Source organism: Erithacus rubecula (genome assembly GCF_903797595.1).
Source record: "Erithacus rubecula genome assembly, chromosome: 2".
In the NCBI taxonomy this organism is placed as follows: Eukaryota; Metazoa; Chordata; class Aves; order Passeriformes; family Muscicapidae; genus Erithacus; species Erithacus rubecula.
In genome coordinates this window covers 38,777,761-38,800,857 of record NC_136685.1, presented here as the reverse complement: position 1 = coordinate 38,800,857, position 23,097 = coordinate 38,777,761, and the positions used below count along the sequence as shown (strand labels likewise).

The window sequence follows — 23,097 nt, the reverse complement described above, 5'->3', positions numbered from 1 at the left end:
GACAACAGGTTGTTGAGAGAGGACAAGGAGTAATGGGTACAAACTGAAATAAGGCAAATTTATGTTAGATATCCTGAACTGTGAGGACGGTGAGACACTGGGACAGGTTGCCCAGAGAAGCTGCAGATGCTCCATCCCTGGCATCGTTCAAGGCCAGGCTGGATGGACCTTTCAGCAACCTGGCCTAGTCCTAGGAGTCTCTACTCATGGCACTGGGGTTGATGATCTTTAATGACCCTTCCAACTCTCATTATTCCAGGATGCTCCCAGCCCATCATAAACCCTCCGCGCCCGCCAGGCCCGCGGGCCCGCCCCGCGCCGGGGCTCGGGCAGGCGCAGCCGGCGGCCCCGCCCCCGCCGCGCCGCTTCCCCCGGTTCCCGCCCCCGCCGCCCTCCGTGCGCGCTGCTTCCGGCGGCGCCCGGCGCGGCGGCGGCTCCGGCGGCCCGGGCGGCTCCGCCCTCCGGACGGGGTAGGCTGGCGGCGGCGGCGGCGGCGGCGCCGCCGGGCGGGCGCGGTGGGGCCGCAGCGCCGGGCCCTGCAGCAGCCCCGGTGCGGGGCCGGCCCTGCACGGCGGGTGCGGGCGGCCGCGGGTGTGCGCTCCCCGCCCGCCCAGGGCAGGCTGGCGGGGCCGGGCCGGGCCGGTGTGTTGTCGGGAGGGGACGCGGAAGGCAGCGGCGGCACCGGGCGGTCCCGCCCGCACCTGCCCGCCGCTGTCCCTGGGCCTCGGCGGGAGCTGCCCCCCGGGGAAGGGAGCTGCCCCGTCGGTAGAGAGCGCGGGCCCCGAGGAGCGGGGAGGGCTGGGACGGGATGGAGCAGGGAGGAGAGGAGCAGCAGAGCTGGGGCCAGACAAAGCGGGCAGGGCTGGGCACGGGTTGCGCTCCTCTCCAGCGGGTCCGCCGCCGCTGCTCGGTCCCTGCGGTGTTACACACACACGGCTTCACCCACTCGCCCGATCACACCACCGTAGGAAGCAGGATAGGAGCTGAGCTAGCAATACTATTTTATTTTATTCTTTAGGTGTTTACTTTGGGGTGCTCCACTTGTTGTGGATTGTTGTTTGCTACTGTCAGCTTGTCAGTGCAGGCTGGCAAATGTACATCACTGGATGTGAACGGACATGATTAGGACGAGAGAACACGGTCTTAAGCTGTGACAGGGAGATTTAGGTTGGCCATGAGGAAGAATTCATGGAAGGGGTGACTGGACACTGGAATGGGCAGTCCAGGGAGGCGATGGAGTCACTGTCCTTGGAGGTGTGTAAGGGAGCGTGGCACTTTGTGCCGTGATCTGGATGACATGGTGGTTTTAGGTCATAGGTTGAACTTGACGATCTCAGAGGCCTTTCCCAGCCCAGCTGGTTCAGTAATTCTGTGACAGTGGCAGGTAACAGCTCCATGGCTAATAGCTGTGCTCTGTGCGGTGAGGAAACAGCTGCCAGCCAGGAAATGCTATACAGAGTATGCCTGCATGGAGAGGCAGTATGATATCTCAAGAGAAAGGTGAAACGACAAATAAGACAAATGCATGCAAATACCTTTTTAAAAGTAGCACGGGAAATTTGTAATTTTTTAATTTTTTTTTTTTTTTTTTTTTACATAAAGAGGAAGGGTAGTTGGTCAGAATGAAGTGGTGTAATGCTGGTAAATTTAAGCTGTTAACAGAAAGGTCTACCTGATGATTTACTCATGTTGAGAAACAATTTCTGTTATCTAGGAAAGTTGCCCCCATAAGACAGGGACCACTTGGAATGTCTAATAGGTGCTGAAGGAACTTTTATCTCCATTGTATCTCAGTGCTAAACCACATGATTAGTCTTGTCCTAGTAGGAATGCAATCAGTGAAGTAATCTGAAATTCTTGGATATTGCGTGTTCTGGTGCTCATGAAGGCAACACAAAATTTTAGATAAAATTGCCATATATTCCATATTTTTCAAACAGCAAAATTACAATTTAGATATGTGTAAAATGGCATGTTTTAGTACCAGAATACATTATGGGAAGAAGCACAGCAAATGGGCCATGAGTTTAAAGTATGCTGTAAGAGCTTATTAATTTTTAATTAATAATGGCTTCTACTTTCAACAAGTTGAATGTAGATGTTGGTATAATCTAGGTAATTAACAGCAAGATATGCTAACCTGTGGTAAAAGTACTCTGTTTTAGACTGTCATGTAAGGATCCAGTATTCCCTCTGTGCATTAGTGTACAAAGATAATTAAGAGATTTCCCATTTACTGTCTTTTATCTAAGATACACATATTAAATTGCATTAATCTTTCTTCAAAGATGATACAATCCATTGTTTTTGTCATTTATGCATTCTTTGTAATTTGTCAATCTTGCTGTTTCTTTTATAGTCAAATGAAAGAAAATTGCTCACTGCTCCCAAATGTGAGATTAGCAGAGCTGGTGTAAACAGGAATTATTACTTCACTGGCTTTAGAAATCAAACCCGGTGTATGCATGACTTGCATGTACAACATTTGCTTCTCTTGAAATAGTATGAACTCTTGCCTATCATGTTCTTTTCCAGGGATAGCTCAGGAATGAGGGATGAAATGTGCCATATTTCTTTTTTTTTTTTTTCCCTAAATCTAGTATCTGTTACTTGTTATGTTTTCACACATATCCTTAATTTCACAGCCCCTTGAAATCTCAAGTATTTTTCTGTGTACTTCCCACCTTTTCTCAACAGTCTGGTTGGTGAATAACTGTCCTGTTTCTGCTTGTGTGGGATAAAATTGTGGTTCTTGAGGAACTGCATTTGCCAAACACCAAAATGAATAGGTAGAATTATAGAATATCCTGAGTTGGAAGGGACCCATCAGATCCCTGAGTCCAGCTTCTGGCCCTGCACAGGACACTCCCAGCAATCATACCATGTTCCTGAGAGCATTGTTCAAATGCTTCTTGAACTTGGACAGGGTTGGTGCTGTCACTGCTTCTCTGGAGAGCCTGCTCCAGTGCCCAATCATCCTCTGAGTGAAAAACATTGTCCTCATACCCAGCCTAAACCTGCCCTGACTCAGCTTCATGCTGTTTTTTCAAGTACAGTGATCATTAATTGGATGGCTTGCTTCAAAGCTGGAAAACTGATTTGTATACAAAAACTCCCTGTAAGAAGAGGCAAAATAGACTGAAGAGATCTAGTGCTTTTGAATGCTTAAGCATAGTTAGTGCCTTTTCCCATGAAATCTGTACAGAAGCTGTAAAACATTTTACTTTCTCAAGGTTTGCTGTGCTTGGAAGAAGGAAATAGTGAATGACAGTCTTAGAAGCCTCTCTGTATGTATAGCATGAAGAGAAGAAGGGTTATTCAGATTAGAAAAAGGGAGTTTGCCCATATAATTGAAGTAGTTACCAGTTAAATTATAATCTGGGTAAGAGATATCGTAAATGTATTTTGAAAGAAAAATATCTCAAAGTTTTATTCCAGGTCTAGTCCAGAGTGGTTTTCTGGAGACCTGTCTGTCTTGTAAAAGTAGAGATAACATTTTGGTAGCCCTTTGAGCTGGTCTGACATGGGACCTTTGCAATCTTGCTCCCCTCTCAAGCCATCACTGACACAAGATAGTTTGGGGAGAAGAGCAGACTGAAAACTATACGTGCTTGCAGGAGTGTCTGGCTGGGCAAGCCTCAGGACTCACTGGCTCCCCAGCAGTGCCAGCTGGAAAGGTGTCTGTGAAGCAGAGAGGGATGGGCTGCATGGTGCACAGGATGGAGTGTTTCCTTGGGAGGAGGATAAGAAGACACACTTTTAAGAAACCTTTATTAGGTTTTAGTTTGGCATAATTATGCCTGTACAAAAAAAAAAAAAAAAAAAATATACAATGGGCCAAAGACCCAGCCAGAGATCAGAAGGTATAGTTGGATGGGCCTAAGCTGATCTCTTTAAAATAATCAAGAAATTCGAGGGAGGGGGGAGCTTTTGATACGAACTTTTCATGTACATGAGCTCCAGAGCTGTTATCTTGATGCTTTGCGTAGACCTGAGTCTGCATTTTATCTTTTCTTTTTTTTTGCAAAGTTGAATCCTTTTAATTAGAAATCAGCATGACTTCTGGTAGTTCCTGAAAAAAATCTCTTTGTATCATCTGCCCCGACTGATCTGTGTTTAATGTAATTCTTTCACTAGCTTATTATCCTTTAACCTCTGGAGCAATTTTTCATTCGTCTTTTAACTCCACACAATTCTTAATGCTTCTTTTGAAATGCCAGAAGAAGAATTCCTATTTGTATTGTAGTCCTTATGGTTATTTAATCCTCTTTTAATAATAATTTTTTCTTACTTGTTATAAGCTATTATATCTGATGTTGTTCTTAACTCTTTAAAACTAATTTGCCCCTACTTCTATTGTTTAGACTAATAAGTTTTCATTAAAGCTTTCTGTTACTACTTACTTACTTTTGACCCTGTTGACCAATGTCAGCCAAAATTGACAAAGTTGTGTCCATGTCAAGGATTTCAAATTTTTACAGGTTTTATGAAATCATCAAGTTGCTAGAGGGAGAATGACCCAAATTAATGGAAAATATGCAGCATGCTTTCAGTTTATTTCCTCTGTTAGACTTGGCTTAAACTGGCCAGCTAGCTGATGAGCAGCTGGATGGTTTTGCTGCTCTTGGGCAAGCTTAGATAAGGAGCACAGCCTGGTTTTTCAGCAGTGCTACAAGAGCTGCAGGCTGTGGCCAAAGCCTGGAGTTTGCAGTGCAGATGTGAAGTTGTGTGGGTTGAGTATGTGAGATAAGTGATTCCCACCTGATCTTGAAGTAGCACAGCTGAATGATTCTTAAAATTGAGATCTATAAAGCCATAGTTTTGAGTTTGAGGGTAGTGTATATGCTGATCTAGCCATGATTCCAGGTCTTGATAGCAGAATGTTTGCTGAAGTTTAATGTCTGTTGGCATATTCTTTAAATAGATCTTTCTTTTTAAGAGGGGCGAAGTCCAGGAGAATGTATTTGTAATCTTTACTTACATCTTACATCAAAGCATCTTTGCTTAGAAAAAAACCAAAACAAAACAATTTTCATTTTGGAGTTGTTTCTTTTTCTTTTTTTCTTTTTTTATTTTTTTCTTTTTCCTTTCTTTTGAGGAGGAGATGTTCAGGGTTGTGCTACTTTTTTTCTTCCAGTGTCTTTTTTGAAAGGTGACTCATGTTGTTTCTGGGAAACATGACATTATTGTTGGCTTTCAGGGGAGCTTGAAGTAAATTTGGCATATTGTCTTAATGCATTTCCTTCTTCACTGGGTATCAGGAGTAATTCATGTTGTTGACAGATACATTAACATGTGAAACCAAACAAAAAGCCAATAATAGAAGAGGCAAGAAAGTGAGAATTGAGCGCTTCATTAGTAAATTTTCTTTCTGTCTTAGCAAAATGGGCAAACAGTGCAGCCCGCCCTTATCTGTTACCACAAGTGCCTTCTTGCTGGAAACGTTCCTGTGAAAGAGAGCTGTTTGTACATCTCTGTGTGTTTGTGAGTTTGGGAACAAGCAACTGACCCAGAAAACACACACTCTGGATCTGTGTAGAGACTTTAAAAAGTTCCCATTTGTTTAATTGTTTACCCTACTTTAAACGTATGCTTCCAAAAACACTGTAGTAGGGTCTCACTTGCACCCACTGCAAACATGAAATACGTGGTTTATGTGCCTGTTAGTTGTTACTCGAGGTGCCTTCTGCAATACAAGGGTCACATCTGTTGATTCAGAGATTACCACAGTGTGTATCCTGTGGTAAACTAAGTGGCAGCTCCAGCACGGGCTGTTGAAGAAATATTTATTCTATTTTGAGACATGCTTAGTCATCCCTGGTTTGGCCTCTAACAGTTTACAGGCGTTACTCCTTATTCTCTCTTAGTGGAGCTGATGGACAAGTTAATGAGAGGGGCAGTTTGTGAGAAACAGTTTGTGGTGCTGGAGGATGTGAATTCATAGCCTGAGTGTGTTGTGTAGTGCCAGCAGAAATTGGAGAATGCACTGCACATTTCGTTGTGTGTTGGTAAAACTCACAGTTTACATCACACAGGTATGGAGCAGCTGCTCAATATGGGACAGCCATATGTAAGAGGATCTTTATTAGTAGGAAATACGATACAGTCCTCCTGTGTCCTGTAGAGAACATTCAGCTATAAATGCTTCTTCACAGTTGTAAACAGAAAACTTTAGTAGAGTAACTTTAATTTAGCTTTTATTATTGTTAAACCTGCTTATTTGATTCTTGTGTTGGTATAAGCTGTGTAAAGCACATTGGTATCCTTAATTAATAGTATATTTTGTGTTGGGTTTTTAAAGTATATAAATCTAGTGCATTTTGTGTTTAACTGAATTGTTACTTTAATGAAAATATATTCTCTTATCAGAATTAAAATGCTTTCTATGGGGACTTCTTCTTCTGATGCCAAGACTCTTTTGAAGACCTCATTTGTTGCATGGTTTAAAGGAAGATGATGTTGTTAGTGGTGAATGCTGAGCATCCTTCAGGAGGCTGATGACCCTTCTGTCATTGGTGTGTGCTGTCATGAACAACTTCAAATGGTAATGGTATTTTGTGGCTCTTATTCCAGATTAGCACTTTGATAGAGGAAGCAGTGGGTTAAGTTTAGATTAACAGCCCAAAATCTCGTTATTTTCACTGTTAAAACCATTTACACTGTTTTTAAAAGAAAGTAAAACCATTCACAATGGTTTTAAATAGCTGTATCTTTACAATGGGAAGGTCTATTTTCAGGTATGCTTTCACAGTTGTTTACAGCGTGGGCCAAATTTCATTTCATAGTTGAATTAATTTCCCTGAGTCAGTTCAGGTTTTTTTCTTGTAATAAATCCCTAAAGATAATGGTTTTTTTTGACCATTAGTTTTGGTTTTTTTTGTTGCTTGAGGGCTGGTTTTGGCTAATGTTTCTTCATAGTCTTCTCTTTTTTTAAATGAAAAATAAAAAGGAAGTAAGGTAAAAAGCAAATAGGAAGCTGCACTTAGTAGCTTCCAACTAAACAATTGTCTTACAATAAAATACAATAATTTATTAATATTTTAGTAGCAGTACTTTAAGACGATATTCAAAACGGCACAATTTGCTTTCTAAGAATGCTATATCTGCTCACTGTGTTTATTCATTCTGTTTTATCAGCTCTTTTTCGAAACACCACAGGCAGTTAATGCAACTTACAAAGGACTCCTGACTTTTTGCATCTTCCTAAGTCCTATCTAAATGTCACCAGTGTTTCCCATGTTAACAGTTCTGAGCATGTTTTACTACATGTGCCTTCGGCGCCGAGCTAGGACAGCGACGAGAGGGGAAATGAACAGTCGGAGGGCTATTGAGTCCAACACGCGAGCCTTACCTATCAATGTTGAAATAGTTCAGTATGCCAAAGAAGTGCTGGATTTCAGCTCTCACTACGGCAGTGAGAACAGCATGTCCTACACCATGTGGAATTTAGCGGGTATTCCCAACGTGTACCCTAGTTCTGGTGACTTCACCCAGACTGCTGTCTTCCGAACTTACGGCACCTGGTGGGATCGCTGCCCGAGCGCTCGGCTGCCTTTCAAGAGGACACCATCCACCTTCTGTAGCCAAGACTATGTGGAACTTGCTTTTGAAGAGCCAGTTTATCCCACTGCAGTGCACATTCTGGAAACCTATCATCCTGGAGCTGTAGTCAGGATTTTGGCATGCTCTGCAAATCCTTACTCACAAAATCCACCAGCTGAAGTAAGGTAATTTTTTTCTTCTTTATGCTTTCCTGTAAAATGTTAAGTGGTACAAATAGGGCTGTTTAGTGAACTTTCTAGTATTTATCAGTTTGGTATCTGGCCCACTAAAATTTTCTTTATTTCTTCATGTTGTTAAAACTATGATGACTCGTTTTGATAGCAACTTCAGAGATGTAGATGTTTTTAGGAATTAATGCATCTCCTAATAGCAAATTTAATTTGTGTAATGATAGTTTTGGTGTTGGAATTTTTATGGGCAATAATTACTATGTCTGTATAAAACACTGCTTTTGAAATGGTAGGTCTGAGCTCCTCCTCCAGTAGGAAGAGGAAATTGTGTAAAAGAGGTTGAGGATTCATAGCTGCTTCAAGTAGCCATGGACACTTTCTTCTCTGTATATTTTAGTTGTATGTATAGTACAATCAGGCACTGTAACTATTCATATGGAAATGAAGCTGAAACCAGAAACAGAACAGTTAGACAAAAGGTGATGCCATTTTTCTGATCTTTCTTTTTGGTCTGTTCAAAGGTGTGAGCTGCACTTGTTTTTATACTCACTTTAGCTAAAAGAAGCAGATTTGATCCGGTTGATTTTCCTCGTATTAGGAAGTTTTGATGAAATTCCAGTTGCGGGATCAGGAGTGTGGAAACCTGGGGAATGTAAGATAGTAAAGAAAAACACTATGTGTGAGGTGAGAAGCTCTTAGTGAGGAGAAGAGGTAATAGGAATGGAAGGAGAAAGTGAACAGGTCAAAGCCTGTAGTGGTGAAAAACATTGGGAAAAGTCATCAGTATATGCAACTGAAGTATCACATATCAAAAAGAGATTAAATGATATTGAAGATATAAAGGAAGGGAAATCTGATAGACAAAATACTTAACAAAATGTGTCCTCAAAAAGATTAGCATGTCAACAAATACTATATTGCTATGATATACACCCTTCAGTGGTATAAGCAGTGTTAGTGTGGATGTTGGGTGACTTTTTATGACTTGCCTTTTACAGATGTTACTAAAAAGTATCTTTCTAGGTCTAACTTATTATCCCTTGCTTCCTCATACTAGGCTATTAATGTTCATTCAAAAACCCTTGGAAAATTAATCAGGTGTCATGGTTTATATTCAGAATTCCCAGTTAATGTATTTTGTATGATTCTGTCATCTACTGTGGTTAAGTGCAGTTGTTTTTTTACTGGTCTAATGAGAATATGTTGTATAGCTCTAAAGTAAACATCTGAATTCAAGTGATAGGTCAAAGTAATAAAAATAGGCCACCTAACTTTAGAAGAAATTAGTGCTTTTGGCACTGTGATGGAGAATTTATTTGCAGAATGGTATGTGGTGAAGGCAGCTTTAAGATTTCCAAATTCAGAACCTGGGCAATTACTCTGTTAAGTTTCATTTTACTTTTTAATTTTATTATATAGATTTTATTTCTTTATGGTAGAGCACAGAATGGAGGAAAACTCAAAAATAGTTAACTGAAGAACCTGTTTCATTAGGTACACAGAAAAAAAATTGTGCAGAGAGCTAAAAGGAGATGTAAGTGAAAATACTAATATAAAACTTTGGGGTATGTGCTTTATGACTTCTCTTGAGGTGTGGTCAGAGTGACCTCAGATGCCCTTCTTCATAATAAAAGATGAAGTTTCTGTAGGATCTTGCTTTTTAATTTGTGGTCAAGAATATCCCCTGTCCTGCCTGCATAGGTTAACATTTCTGGTTGGAAAAAGGTTGTCTCAGGCATCCTTGGAAGGAGTTGTCTCTGCTGCCTCTTCAATACTTGTTAGTCTTGATGCTAGAGAAGTGTTAGAGACCCTTTTTTTCTGTTTGCTTAGCTTTCCTCAGCAGAACTTGTCTCTTTGGAGCTGCACATTTGGTTTGTCTCTTTACTTCTGAAGGAGGCAAATGTCTTATGTTGTGGTGTCTTGAAGGAAAGATGAAGGAACCTTTTCTCCCCATGAGGGACACAATATTTTTTCTCTGTTCATTTGCTCACCTTTATGAGGAAAATCTGAAGAGTTGCAAGAGTTCAGTCTTTTTTCTGCTTCTATTCTTGATCTCTTGTTTTTACTTCCAAAAATTCTCTGAGATATCTGCAAAGAATTCTTTTTTTTTTTTGAAGATTGAATGCTGCTGTAATCTCAGGTGATTCCTTGTTTAACTGATGTTTTGGTCTTGATGCACTGCCATACTATTTTCTTCTGTTAAAAAAGGCCATGACCTACTTACTCAAAAGGCACTTGGAACCTTGTTTTCCTCTTCTGACTATTTTGATACTTGTTTTTTTGATACTTGGTTTATTACCAATGAAGCTTTTTAGTGCTGTTTTGTTTTATCAGCTGACACTATTTCTGAACACCAGTGTAGAAAGGGCAGTTCATTAGGAAAGTTCTTTCACCAGTTCCTGCTTTTGATGTACAAAGAAGGCCAAACTATTGGTGAAATCAAAACTGCTGAGACAAAAAAGTCTGTTCAGTCTTGCTTAAATGCTGTGTTTAGTGGGTTATGCTGCTCCAACTAGGTAATATTTTTTCTTTTTGGGTAGTATTTAAAACATCAGCTCATCCAAAATTTTGCTGTATACAAAAACCTGTAGGCTACATGAGTCATTGTGAGGAGCTAGTGTATCACAGTTCTTGCTCCAGAGAATTTTACATATTTTTGTTAAAAAATAGCTGTCATACACATAGTTGGTCAATGTATTACTCACTTTATGCTTCAGTTGCATGAAAGAACAGCTCATGCAGGTGTTCAGATAATGAATGGGTCTTTGGTCATGTTCCTTTGGTGCTATGTACTGATACTGCTATTGCAGCTTTGTATGATGTATCTCAGGTGAGCTTTATTCACTGATTTTAGAGGTGGGGTCAGACCTTCATAGAATAGGAATAAGCATTTACTTCTCAGAGGGTATGTAACTGTTTCTAAGTAATTCTCATGCTTAAAACAGGACAGTTAGTTTGAAGTTTTTTTTTCATTATGGTTTAACCAGCATCCAGCAACTGGAGAATTCTCTGTCCTCTCATATCTTTTGCTGCTTTAAACACAGAAGGCATTACATCACTTTTCTCCAAATAAAACAATTTTAAAAAATAATAAATGTCAGAGAAATGCTGTTCTAACACATGGAAACTTTTTGTGCTTTTCATTTGTACCTCTCATACCTTGACTGGTGAGAAGTGTAGTAGTTCTTTATCCTATACTAACATTCCATGTACAGATTTGTTATGAATTACCTGAGCGCAGAAAGCCCAAGAAGAAATTAATGGTCTGAGATTAGGGAAATGTTGTAACACAAAGTCTCAGTTTTTATGTAATGAAGAATTCAATCTGTATTTTTGTGTTGTCTTATGGTTATACTGGTGTGGCCCTGGGACTTTGTATTGTAGTGCACATTCTGTCTTGTAGGGTTTGGTGACAATGCTGAGTTGTCACTAAGCTTTGTCCAGTGGAAGAGGCAAAGCTCTACACATGTGTGATGGGTACAAATGCAGCATGAGCTGAACCCAACCAAGTGAGTTTTCTTTGTTTTTCATAGTGTATTAGATTGATGGGTAAGCTATAGCTAACTTCTGTGATGAAAAAAATGGTTGTTTCCCTGTTTTTTTTCTCCTTATTTACCTAGAAGGCTTATTCTTCCCTAATGACTTCTTCAGTGTCAGCTTTTTTTGATATGCTTAATAGTTAGTTGTTGTTAGTCTTTGTTTAAATGGGAGTTAGCAAGTCAAAAATAACTTTTTCGTAAGTTTTTCAACTTTTCCCTTTTGTAAAAATAACTTGGGTTTTAAAGTTTGGAATATGAAACAAAACATTGCTGCCTATTCTTCTGTTGTGGTCTTTTTAAATTTAATTTGATTGTTGTTTTTATATCATATTTGTTATAATGACACTGTATATTCACGTGCTTTTATAAAAGCTCAAAATCAGAGATTCCTAACTAGTCTGGAGTCTGTGGCTGTACTTGGGATGATATGTTCTTCCTGCTATGCAGTGATTGCTTCTTCAGAAGAGATTATCTTGTGATTATTTTTTTCTTGTTTTTCTGCAGATAAGGTGTGACACATGTGTCATCTCAAAGATGAGATACCATGATCATTTGTCTGGGACCACTTCCATTCTGCCTTGTGTATTTAATTTGTTTAAATTCATGTCATTTAGAATTTTGCTAGAAAATTGAGCATGGCTCAGTATTTCCAAGGTTAACTGTTTGCTGTATGCAGTTTCTTTCTGTTTCTGAAAGTCTCAAAGCCTGTAGAGGCAGAAGCTGCTACAAACCAGAGGAGCAGGCTAAGGAAGACGGACAAAATAAAAGGCTCCCTCTCCTTCCAGTGAGAAATTTATTGTATTTAAACAGCCTGAACAGGGATCAAAATGTTTGATGGAACCTCTCTTCCTCCCCTTTTAAAAAAAGGGTGTGAAACCAGAAAGGCATATTTTATACTGAATGTAAAATATTATGAGTCTTACTTGCAGAGAGTGGCATTCAGATGGTTCTTTCACTCTGCCTTTTATTCCCTGAGAATCTCAGATGAAAACACCCAAAACACTGCTGATACCATCAACACATTAGAGTGTGATAAGGAACCTTCAGGCCTGTATCTCACCTATGTGTAACACACAAGTTCTAGACATTTGCATCCTTACTTAAAACTTGTTTTGACATCTTCAGGCAAACAGCTTCTTCTTGTTCAGATGCCTGTCATAGAAAAAATGAATTCTGTACTGAATACAGTAATCTTTGAGAAACTCCTAAAAAGGCAGAGCAGTTATTTGAAGCACCTTTTGCTATTTTAAATGTCCTGAGCAGTGTTGGAGTCCTGTCTGCTATCTCTGGTATTTCAGAATTAAACTCTTGATAGAAATCAAAATTTGCTTTGTATTTTCCTGTAGTAATTTGACTGCTGTGAACTCTGCTTATCAGATTAATCTGAATGATTCTTAAATTGTGCTCATGGTATTCCCAGTTTTCCCTGCCTTTTGTGTTTATGAGCTCCCAGCTGAGGTCAGAGGTACACTTTCCAGGTTGGACCTAGTGTGCTGAAGCATCCCTGATGTGTTTGCAGGCAGGAGATGTTTTCTTGTAGGTAATCTAAGGATTTTTGCTGTGCAGCTGCTTGGCTAAGGGTAGCATGTGATTATAATGGTTGCAGAAGTTGCATTTTCATTAAAGGTGTCATTATATTCCCTGAGATTCCTTATGTTCTCCTTGTTGGTCTATCTGGAGCTCTCTCTTCTGTTGGCTTTTAACTCAGCTATTAGTTTCTTGAAGCAAGGCATTTATTGGATTGCTTGTAGTGCTTTTTTTACTTTATACACCTATCTGAATTTGACAAAACTTCAGCAATTGCAGGCAAAGTCTAATCTTGTATTGCTGGAGAGAAATCTGATTACTTTTCCTAGAAGCCCCCTTTCCAAAGACTCTCTCTTATTACATATATTTCTTCAGAAGTAGCCAGGTCTGCTCAAGCATCATTTTAAGCATTAAAAACCTTTCCAACACCATTAGATCAACAAAAAAATTAGGCAAACTTTAAATGTGTGCTATCATTTGACACAGATCTTAAGTGTTTGATTATCAGCCTAGAAATCACCAGACTGTATTTTCTTTCATGGTACAGGAAGAGAAATGGGTTGGTTTTTTGTATTTTATTTTTAATCTTTTACCACATAGGTGTATGTGGAGTCTAGTATCAGAGAAAATTGAGTTCCTGTCTGCCTTTGTGAGACAGAGAAATTTAATGGGAAAACTGAGTCCATGACTGAATGGAGAAACTCACTTAATGTTCTTTTCTTCAATCACTAGAGAAAATAATCCTGATGTTGCTGAATCTTATTCAGCTTTGCCTGGCACTCCTTGCTGGGAAGATTGAGGCTTTTTAGCACATTGCTGATGAAACCTTATTATCTATGCAATTTCATTATGAAATCCTTGATCAGCTGTTACTATGTCCTCCAAGACTGGAGGACAAGCAATATACTACCTGAATTCTTTGATTCTACTTGATTTGTTTGAGCGCTACCTAATTAGCTTGGGTTGTGGGGCAGGCAGAAATATTTTGACTTCTTTAAAGGTATTTATTGGAATTCAGTTTCTCTTTGTTCTAGGTTAAGTAGTTTATTGAGCATTGTAAGCTTGAAACACATGCAGGTAACCTTCTCAGGGAAACTGATTTTGATATGTATCCTCAAACCAGGACTGACTGTACAAAGGCCTTTCTTATAAAAGATTTTTAAGTGGATTACCATTCTTCTGTCTAGAACAGAAGAATTAAATTCTTGCTGAAGCCTCTTGGAAAGTTAAGAGTTTTTGGTCCTGATGTGAATTCCTCACTCCCATTCTGATTACATGCAACCTGTTTCAGTGTCACCTGTTTCAGTGGTGATCCTAGAGGAAGAGATCACTTCCACTTGTAGAAATGGGTGAAGAGCATGGGAAGGATTTACCAGCCCTGACTCGGAGCAATTGCTATTGCGTGCCCTTGAGTGTGCTGCCACTAAGGCAGAGAACACCTTCAAATCAACCTGATAGACTTGAGATTTTCCAGATAAACAAAGGAGCTAACTCCTTTGAAGTTACATTGGTGGGCTGTTGATGAAAAGTAAACAGTAGGACAAGGACAGTGGAAAATTGTCACTGGTTTTGTTGTTTATCAGCATTTGGTATGCAATGTGAAGGTTCACAAGGTTGTAAAGTCATGCTACATGTCTTCCATTTTCTCTAGTTTATTACAAAGACTGGATACTGCTTGCTGGAGCTGGTTATTGCACTGCAGTTTGATGAGCCCAGGTCTCCAGATGCATAATTTTTTTCCATAGCTCTGCTGCTGCTAGATAATCCTTTCTCCAAGGTCCAAAAGGAGAAGTCAATAACAGACACATTCTGCTAGAAGTTGATGGTCCATTGTGTGTTAGATTAGTGAAAAAATAGCCTTGAGTTTCCCTAAGGATACTTTGAGTGGGTACATGGAAGTGTCTAAGCTAAATGTCAGATGGTGATCAGACAGTGTTCAAGGAAGGTCATGTGCCTTGCCAGCACTAAGTATTTGCTTAGAGAATCGACCTATGTGAGAGGATGTGACAGTGGGACTACAGCTGTTACTTTGCCATGAGTTGGCATTCATTTTGTAAATTAATGAAATCATTTCTTAGTACTGTGTCTCTCCTATGAAAACTGCTACTTCTGGGTAGAGCTGTTCACTCTCCTATATTATTACTTTGATGTCCCATATGCTCACTGCTCTTGAATGTTTGTTTTTAGTTCATGATGTTTTGGTGGGTTTTTTTCCTTTAGACATAAGTTCTGCAAGTCTCCCATTCCACTATAAGGTACTTGCAAAGCAGAATGATGTAGGATAGGAAAATTTATCTGTGCATACTTGAAAATGTCCTTTATGAAATGGAAGTTTCTGCCAATATGGGTTAATTTTCTTAACTTTCCTACTAGCAAATATCAAACTTGTAAACCTTACTTATGCTGTGTGCAATGTTTTAATGAAAAACCCTACATTTGTTTTGCTTTCTGTTACGATGGAAAGAGTTTAAGCATTTGGTTCTGAAAGTAAAGCATGATTGATTTTATTTTCTAATTAATATTTCCCCTCTTATCCTCACAAGTGTTCTGCAGTAGGCACCAGTGTTGAACAATACTTGTTAATTCAAAGGAATGGTGTCTCGTAGGGAAAGCCAAGATGCTGAGGTGCTGCAGTGCAGATAGTGTTTATGAGATTCATGTGACAGGACAAGAAGTCTCAGAGAAATCTTTGAAGCTGGGACTGGGGTGATGGGAAATAGATGGTGTACATGTAGAAGTGTCTGGATTAGTATCAAGGTAAGCACATTGTCAAAGGGAGTAGCAGTAGTAACTGCAGGAGGCTTTCTTTTTTAGGAATTAACTAGACTTGAGGGAGGAAGAATATGGACATAAGTGACTGGAGGATCTCCATTCACTGAGTGAGCACCCATGCAGATATAGAAGACCATGTTTCTGTTTTCAGCCTTGAGGCAGGTTTGGGAGTGCTGAAGATCTAAGGAATGTAAGACTTGATTCCTCCAGACTTGTTCTTCCAGCACATTTCCCTGTCACTCACTGGAGGAGATTTGGGGTTCTGTGTGAAAGTAAGGATGTGTGTATGGTAGTTCCATGCATGCCCTGGACTTCTGACTTTCACTGGGCTGAAGAACAGAAAGGCTTTTCAGTTCAGCAGTTTGGAAATTCTGATATCTTTTGCAAAGGACCCTTTCAGAAATGACTTGAAGTTTCTACTTTCTTCGCTAATTTTTCAGTGAATTACTTCTAAAGAAATATTTTGCTTGCGTAGGCAGATAAAGTAAAATTTAATTTTTTCTTAGTAATTTCTAATACTATAACTTGAACAGGCTTTATATTAAAGAGTCTCAGTGGTGGGTTTTTTTTTCTTTTGTTTTGTAGAAATAAGAGATCAGATTACTCTCTTTGGGTTACATGGCAAGACTGTACCATGTGTACTTACACTGACATGCCATCATTGTGAAGACATCAGCAATCCATTTGTTTTGATTGCCTTACCTGTGAGTTGTTAGAAGAACCTGGGCACAGATATGACTAGCACAAGTGACTTTGAGTCTACAGCTCATTTTGTTATTCAGTGATGCAGAGAAAATATGCCAAGGCCATGATTAGTGTGTCCTGTTAAATTCATCCATAGGATATTTATCAAGTCTAGGGAAAATGTAAATTTCATAAATCATCTTTTCAGCCATTTTTCTTGCATGTTAAGTACTTTTGACAGATGATGTTGCCCTCTTACTGTGCTGAGGAGTTGCTTACATAACTTCAATTTTAATTCCTGTACTGTATGTGTCTATTTTATTTTTTTTTTCACAGATGGGAAATACTTTGGTCTGAGGCACCTACAAAGGTGAATGGTCCTCAGGCTCGACAGTTCACACCTTGTATCAAACAGATAAACTTTCCCACAAACCTAATCCGGCTGGAAGTGAACAGCTCCCTTCTGGACTATTACACTGAATTGGATGCAGTAGTACTACATGGTGTGAAAGAGAGGCCTGTGCTTTCACTTAAGACTTCAATGATTGATATGAATGATATAGATGAAGAGGAGGATGAAGAAAAATTTGCATGTGGAATGGACACCCTTAATAAACAGTTCAGCATTGTTACCCTCAGGGAATGGCCAACTAATGGATATTTTGATAAACTGCCTTATGAGGTAAGAAAAGCTTGTTTAGTCTTAATCATTGTCTTGGTTGTTAAGGGTGCAAAGATGCTTTAGAGGATATTGGTCAGGATTGTTTTTTTCTCAGTAGCTCCTTGCATTCCTTGTGCATCTCCTGCATTCACTGTATAGGTATGTCTGAATTCTGTATGTCTGCCTTCTTCCATGGATGGATGTTAGGTATTTGCATAGCTATTGCCTCTTAATTCTCAAGAGTCTGTGCATTCACACAGTTTTTACACCAGTAAAAATTTTAGCCTTGAGTCTTCAGCTCTTGAACTTAAAAGCTTTTAACAGTTTTCCAGTAGGTTTTTAGTCCTCATGCTTGACAAAGAAGACATACAGAAGAGATATGAAAAGAATCAGTCAACATCTGGAAGTGAAAATAGTTTGCAATAGGCTAAAAGTTTGTTTTCCTATTTTCTTTCTTACAAAACTAACAGAGCTGTGTTCTTGAAAGTGACATGATTTTTTATATTATTATTAAATGAGCTTTTTCCATCCAACTAAGTTTTGAATTGTGGTGCAGGTAAAATATCTTATAACTGGTCTTCTGCATGCTTCTTTTTATGCTTGCTACTTTTTATTCTGTCATTAGCACAGAAAACAGTTGTGAATAAACTCAGTTTAGATCCCCTGGCAACACGATGGTTGCAAATGTGCTCAGAGTCTATAGATGAGTGTTTTCTTTCCTCTAATTTCCAGTATAATGAAATTGTGGAGTATGATTGCTGAATACCATGTGCAGGCCAGGCAGTTCTCAGTGGGGTGCAGCTGTTTATGAAAGCTGGTACCCTGATTGGAGTAAGAATTGAGAGATGAAACAATTATCTTCACCTCTCCTGAAATAAACTGTTGGCGCATCATGGAAAGGAGCCTTTGGTTGCTGGTCAGACCTTTGGGTTTGGGCAGAGACAAGATTATTCCTGCTCTTCAGTGTGCTGCAATCTGGCAGAGGCAGCAAGTGTTCATTCACTGTGGTAACTCAGCAAATGCTCAGAGTGCTTGTGGCTTGAACCAGACTCACTTTTGGAAGGGAAGGGACTGTGATGTGTGCTCCTATGGATTGAAGGCTGCTTGCAGAAATACCTGATCTAATCGAATAGTATTTTGGTCTTACCCCAGTTTGACACATAAAGGCCATGGCTGGGTGGCCATGCACCCTGTAGCCTGCAGAAGTTTACTCTGCTTGTAAAGAGGAAAAAGAAAGGAAGAGAATGTAACAACTCTTGCTGTCTTCTCTTGAAACTTCTCTTGAAACCAAACCTCTTGAGTTTGGTTTGGGTTTTTTTGTTGTAGATGCAGTGGAATAATAAATGAGGATACTAACTTTATCATGAGTTAGATTAGTGATGTTTGGTTGGTTGTTTTTTCCCCAGAGTACACATGGTGTTTAATATATTTTACTGTTGGTGCTTGCATAGCAAGTACTTCAGTACTTTCTTTACTTTTGCATAATTGTTTGAAAGTTTGAAAACATATTGGTTTTAGTAATTCAAGGAAATAAATTGTAGATGAAACTCTATTTAAATGTAGGATTTTTTTCTTGTTTGAAAAGGCTGGATAAATTGATTTGTAGTATACTAGAATATCAGAGATTAATCAATCTGTTTTGTGTTCTGCATGATCATAGAATCATGAAGGTTGGAAAACACCTCCAATATCATAGAATCAAACCATAAATGGTTGATTACACATATTAAAATTATAATTTAGGAAGTATTTTTTATAGTCTGGTTACTCCTATGAAGTTCTGTCTCCACGTACTTTGTGTTTTTCTGCTCTGTTTGTCTACCAGCTTCCTTTTTTATCCATTTTTTAACGTTTGGTTTCATGAATAAATTTATATGGTCTGTCAATACCAAGAACATTTTTTTTCTTCTTCTTTGATTTAAAGAAACTGAAAATATGGGTGGAATATTTGTCAGAAAAGCATAAAAGACTATTTCTGTGCTGGTTTTGTGACAGCAGAAATCCCAGTTTCCTACTTTCTAGTCCAGCTGGAAGGGTTGGGCATCAGAACAACAAAAATGTTGTACTTGATAGTGTGACAGTTTTTTATCACATTGGGTATGGAAGCAGTACCCTGCATGCTGTATTTTAGACTGAAAAATGTAAATTTTTTATGGGAAGTGTTCAAATTGTGGATGAAGGAAGGCAATTGCTGACTCCTTCCGGTTTTGATTGATGCATTACAGGAAAAATTGTACATTTTCTGTAGGTGTATAATGATTGGAGTGTGTAATTGTCCTAAGTTTTCATGAGCATGCCTGTTCCTTATTTGAGCTTTTTCATACTATCCTCTGTTATTCACAGAATGCAAGCTGAGTGGGTTTTGCTAAGTAGGCAGCAATTCCTCCAGCCTTTTTTTTTTTTTTTCTCCTTTGTTGTAGTTCTGAAACTTCCATAGACTATCCTTTCATAGAGTATGTTGTTCCTCAGAATAGCATTAGGAATGGTTTGCTGCAGTGTGAACTCTAAAGGCATTTTAAGATTGCTGCTTTCTAAAAAAGAGAAGAATGCTCAGCTTCCTGGGGCTCAGGCTTCTGTAGAAGAAACAGTCAATTTTTGCATGACCTAGTGAGAGAATTTTCCTTCCCTAATCTTGGATGGTGTTAACCAGAACGTATTAGCTGTGAAGTACTTGTACTGGCTATGATCTCTTCTCCAGAACTACCTTAAAACTGAGGAAGGATTTTAGAGGAGAGAATTCATGTCCTTGTTCCCTCTCTTCCTTCCCAGTTCACTGACTGGCTTGTACTGCTTGTAAAGTGGAAGGGGTAAGGCCTTTGTCTTAGCTGGCTTTCCAGCTAAGAAATACTTGAGGCCTGAAGGCCTGAACAAATTCAAAACTTTTGGGAAAGCTGAGGAACACCTGCATACATGTTCTGCAGTTTGAGACTCACCAAAATGTGCTGGCTACTAAAATCCCAGCTTATTTTTCTCCAGAGAGGAGAGTCAGAAGACTCTGTGTACTCCAGTCCAAAACATATTTTGTAAAATTTTTGGTATAGAAAGATATAAATGACATCTTTGTCGTTTCTTGAAGCTGATTTTTCTGAAAACTGCCTGCAATCTTTATGAGCTGTTCATGTCTGCTGGTATTCACATGCACTATTAAACGTGTGCATTTGCTGATGCAAGTCGTACTGTTGTGGAACCAGGAATATGTGTTTTCTTAAACTATGCTGAAAAATGTCAAAAGCCCTAGAATACTATCATCTTCTTGCCTTCTCTTTTTACCTCTTTGTGCACATATCCTTTGTCCTTTACCTAAGCATGCTTTAATATCAGCTCTAATTAAATGGATTCTGGGCTGTAGCAGCTCTTGTTGCAAGAGTAAAAAAATTGCAAGTTGTTCATTTGCCTGTTTCTGAATGAGTGGTTTGCATAGGACAGTGTATGTTTTATTGGAAAACCATTTCAGCTTCACATGGAAGAACTGAAAAAGGGAATTTCTAGAAAGCTGTTCTACAAAAACCTACAGATATTGTAGGTTTGACCAACATCCAGACATTCTTTTCTGACGAAACTGAGTTATGCTCTAGCCACAGAAAGTATTTTGTTAGATTCAAATGGTTGTTGTTTGTTTTTCAGCAAAAAAAGCTTAAAAGGCTGGAGAAGCTTCTGATTCAATAAGTATTATTAGAAGCTGCACCACTGGTAAAGTTTTGTCCTCTATACTGAGGAGTGGAAATTCTGTCTGGGCTTATAAGCAAACTTTGCAGTGGGTGAGAAGCTTTTTCTCCCATCTTTTTCTTTTAAGATATTACACTTTGTAGTTGGTAGTTGAAAAAATATGCCTGTGAGATGCTGCAATCAGGGATTACCATGATCTTAAAAATTTTGAAAAATTAGGAATCAGGATTCCATTTATGCTCAGCACAAAATTTTGTGTACTTCTGTTTGTTGAATTGTGGAGAATTGTGATTTGGAAACCTTCTACCAGACTTTAAAAGCTGATGTGTGCCGTGTTTGCCCTGGAAATGGGAGAGGAAGTACTTTTGTACTTTTAGTCCATCGTAGCCTAAAAATGCAATCAGTGTTGTATAAATTATATTTTGTTTCCTCTTTCTGTTGATTTTTCCAATAAACTTGTTTTTGCTGATTGATTCATAAGAAAGTGTGAAATAATAATGATTGTCATAATTTTTCATAAAATCACAGTAAAAAGTGTTGCTTGTGAGAAACTGCATTATGAAATTAGCTTTGAAAGCAGATACTCAGTTCTGTAGCATTCTTGGAATCACCACGAGCACAGTGTGGCACAGTACAGCACATCATGTCACATACTCATTATGATATCAAACTGTAGTTCATGCTAGGGTACACAGACACAAAAAGCTGTTCCTGACAGACACCAGACTCCAGGCTAATGGTGATTAATGGTTATTGGCCTGTATGGTTTGAACCTGTTATCTTTTTTAATCAAAAGTCAGGAAAAAAGCTCTTTATAACGTAATATCATAGGAGTGACATTTCAGTGTATGTTTTCATTCTATGTGCTATGAAGTAGTATAATTCAGTAAAAATTAAGGATGCATTTTTTTTGTTTGAGACATGGGAGATTTCCTCAGTTGTGGAAAGACATCCTGGGTGTTACAAAATATTCATTGAAGTCACCAATTAGTGTAAATGGACATTGATTAATCATTTATATTTTCATCCACCATTCTCTGTATTCCTCAGAAGTTGCAAAATAACTTTTTTTCTCATTGAATGAAATTTGTATTACTTTGCTTTTATCAGACATTAATTGTAAACATAAATTTTGCTAATTGTGCAGCCTCTGCCAAGCTTTCAGCTCTGGAAAACTTAGTAACCATGGGAGAAAAATTTGAGGGAAAGGCATTAATAAAATAGATATTTAGCTGACTTACATAGTGTGGTTTAGCTGTAAATTTGCGAAAATAAAGATATTTGTTTGGGATTATTTCTGTTAGCTGCTGGTTATTTTTGATATTTTAGGTTTCAAAATGTCAATAGTTCCTAAATGTCAGTTGGGTGCAAACTTTGCTGATTATAACATAACTGCAGTTATTATATGTGCATGCATATTTTTATATATATGGGCACACATACACACGTATCTATATCTATCCATATCTATATGCTGGTACATTGAAATGTCTGTGCTGGTCCTCTGCATCAATCTGGGTTCCAGACACGTGCAGAAACAGAAGGCAGGGCTGCTTTTAGGGGAAAGGACAAGCAAGGAGGAGAGAAGATGAAAGACTTGAAACCAAGCATGAAAGAAACTGGAGTGTATCAAATACTGTATTTTTGCATTGGAGTTGAACTAAAATTTTTTAAGATATGTAGCTCTTGTTGGAAATCTAAATACTAAATCTGGAGCTGAGTAGGAAGTAATATTTTCCATTTTGCAGGAAGTTGAATTGTTTTGCTGTTCCAAAAATGAAGGGGGGAGGAGGGGAGCTGGAAAGTAACTGCAAGTGATACATTGGAAGTACAATCTGTTTGTATCTTACAAAAAGTTCTATTTTCATTTTATGTCATGGATTTTATTCTGATTTTTGGCAGATTTGTCTGATGAATCCTTCTAAGACATTAAAATGAAACATGTTGGTATTTTGGAAGGGCCACAGGATTCTCTTCCGTTTAAGCTGATTTGTGACTTGTGGTTTTAATTTACACTGATTCATTTCGGGAAGTTTCTGTTTCCCACTCTGCTTGAAAACAGTCAATTTAAGTTATATAACTTGAGTGCAGGTACTTACAGCTGCTAGAGACAGCTCTGGTAAAGTAAGCATTAATTTTTAGAGTTCATTTTTCAAGTGCATTTTTTTTCAATTCCTAAGCTAAAGGAGATTTATTTATTTTGTTGGGCGTTTTTGTTATTTCCTGAAGTGAGTATTTATGTCTATGTGTGTGTTGATCTTTCCTTGGAAAGGAAAACAGAGTGTGATGGGAGAGGAGGGATATTTCTTAGTTTCTGAGTGTGATATAAGTTATTACAAAAACTCTTACAGTGATGCTAGTCATAAAGGCTGGTGATTATTCTGTAGCTGAGATGATTCAATTCATACAGTTTTAAATAAAAAAAAGCAGGTTTTGCCTTTCAGATTTGACTGGTGTAGAACAAAAATGCTCTTGAAGTATTACAGCAAGGAAGATATTGTAAAAGGAGATCTGA

At 38.7% G+C, this 23,097-nt stretch overlaps 1 protein-coding gene across 4 annotated transcripts in view; it reads left to right on the top strand.

The window, feature by feature from the left end:
* The first annotated feature begins 359 nt into the window (after positions 1-359).
* The window catches only part of FBXL4 (F-box and leucine rich repeat protein 4), a 53,199-nt gene continuing 30,461 nt past the window's right edge, over positions 360-23,097 (top strand). The window contains exons 1-4 of one of the 4 annotated variants that reach the window (XM_079327859.1): positions 360-470; positions 6,370-6,544; positions 7,138-7,727; positions 16,592-16,937. In XM_079327859.1, coding sequence (XP_079183985.1) covers positions 7,219-7,727; positions 16,592-16,937 — 855 coding nt within the window. In that variant the 5' untranslated portion in view covers positions 360-470; positions 6,370-6,544; positions 7,138-7,218. Of the gene's footprint in view, positions 471-817; positions 1,255-2,477; positions 3,051-5,197; positions 6,036-6,369; positions 6,545-7,137; positions 7,728-16,591; positions 16,938-23,097 lie in introns of those variants that run through there. The other 3 variants (XM_079327857.1, XM_079327856.1, XM_079327858.1) reach the window with 3 other exon arrangements.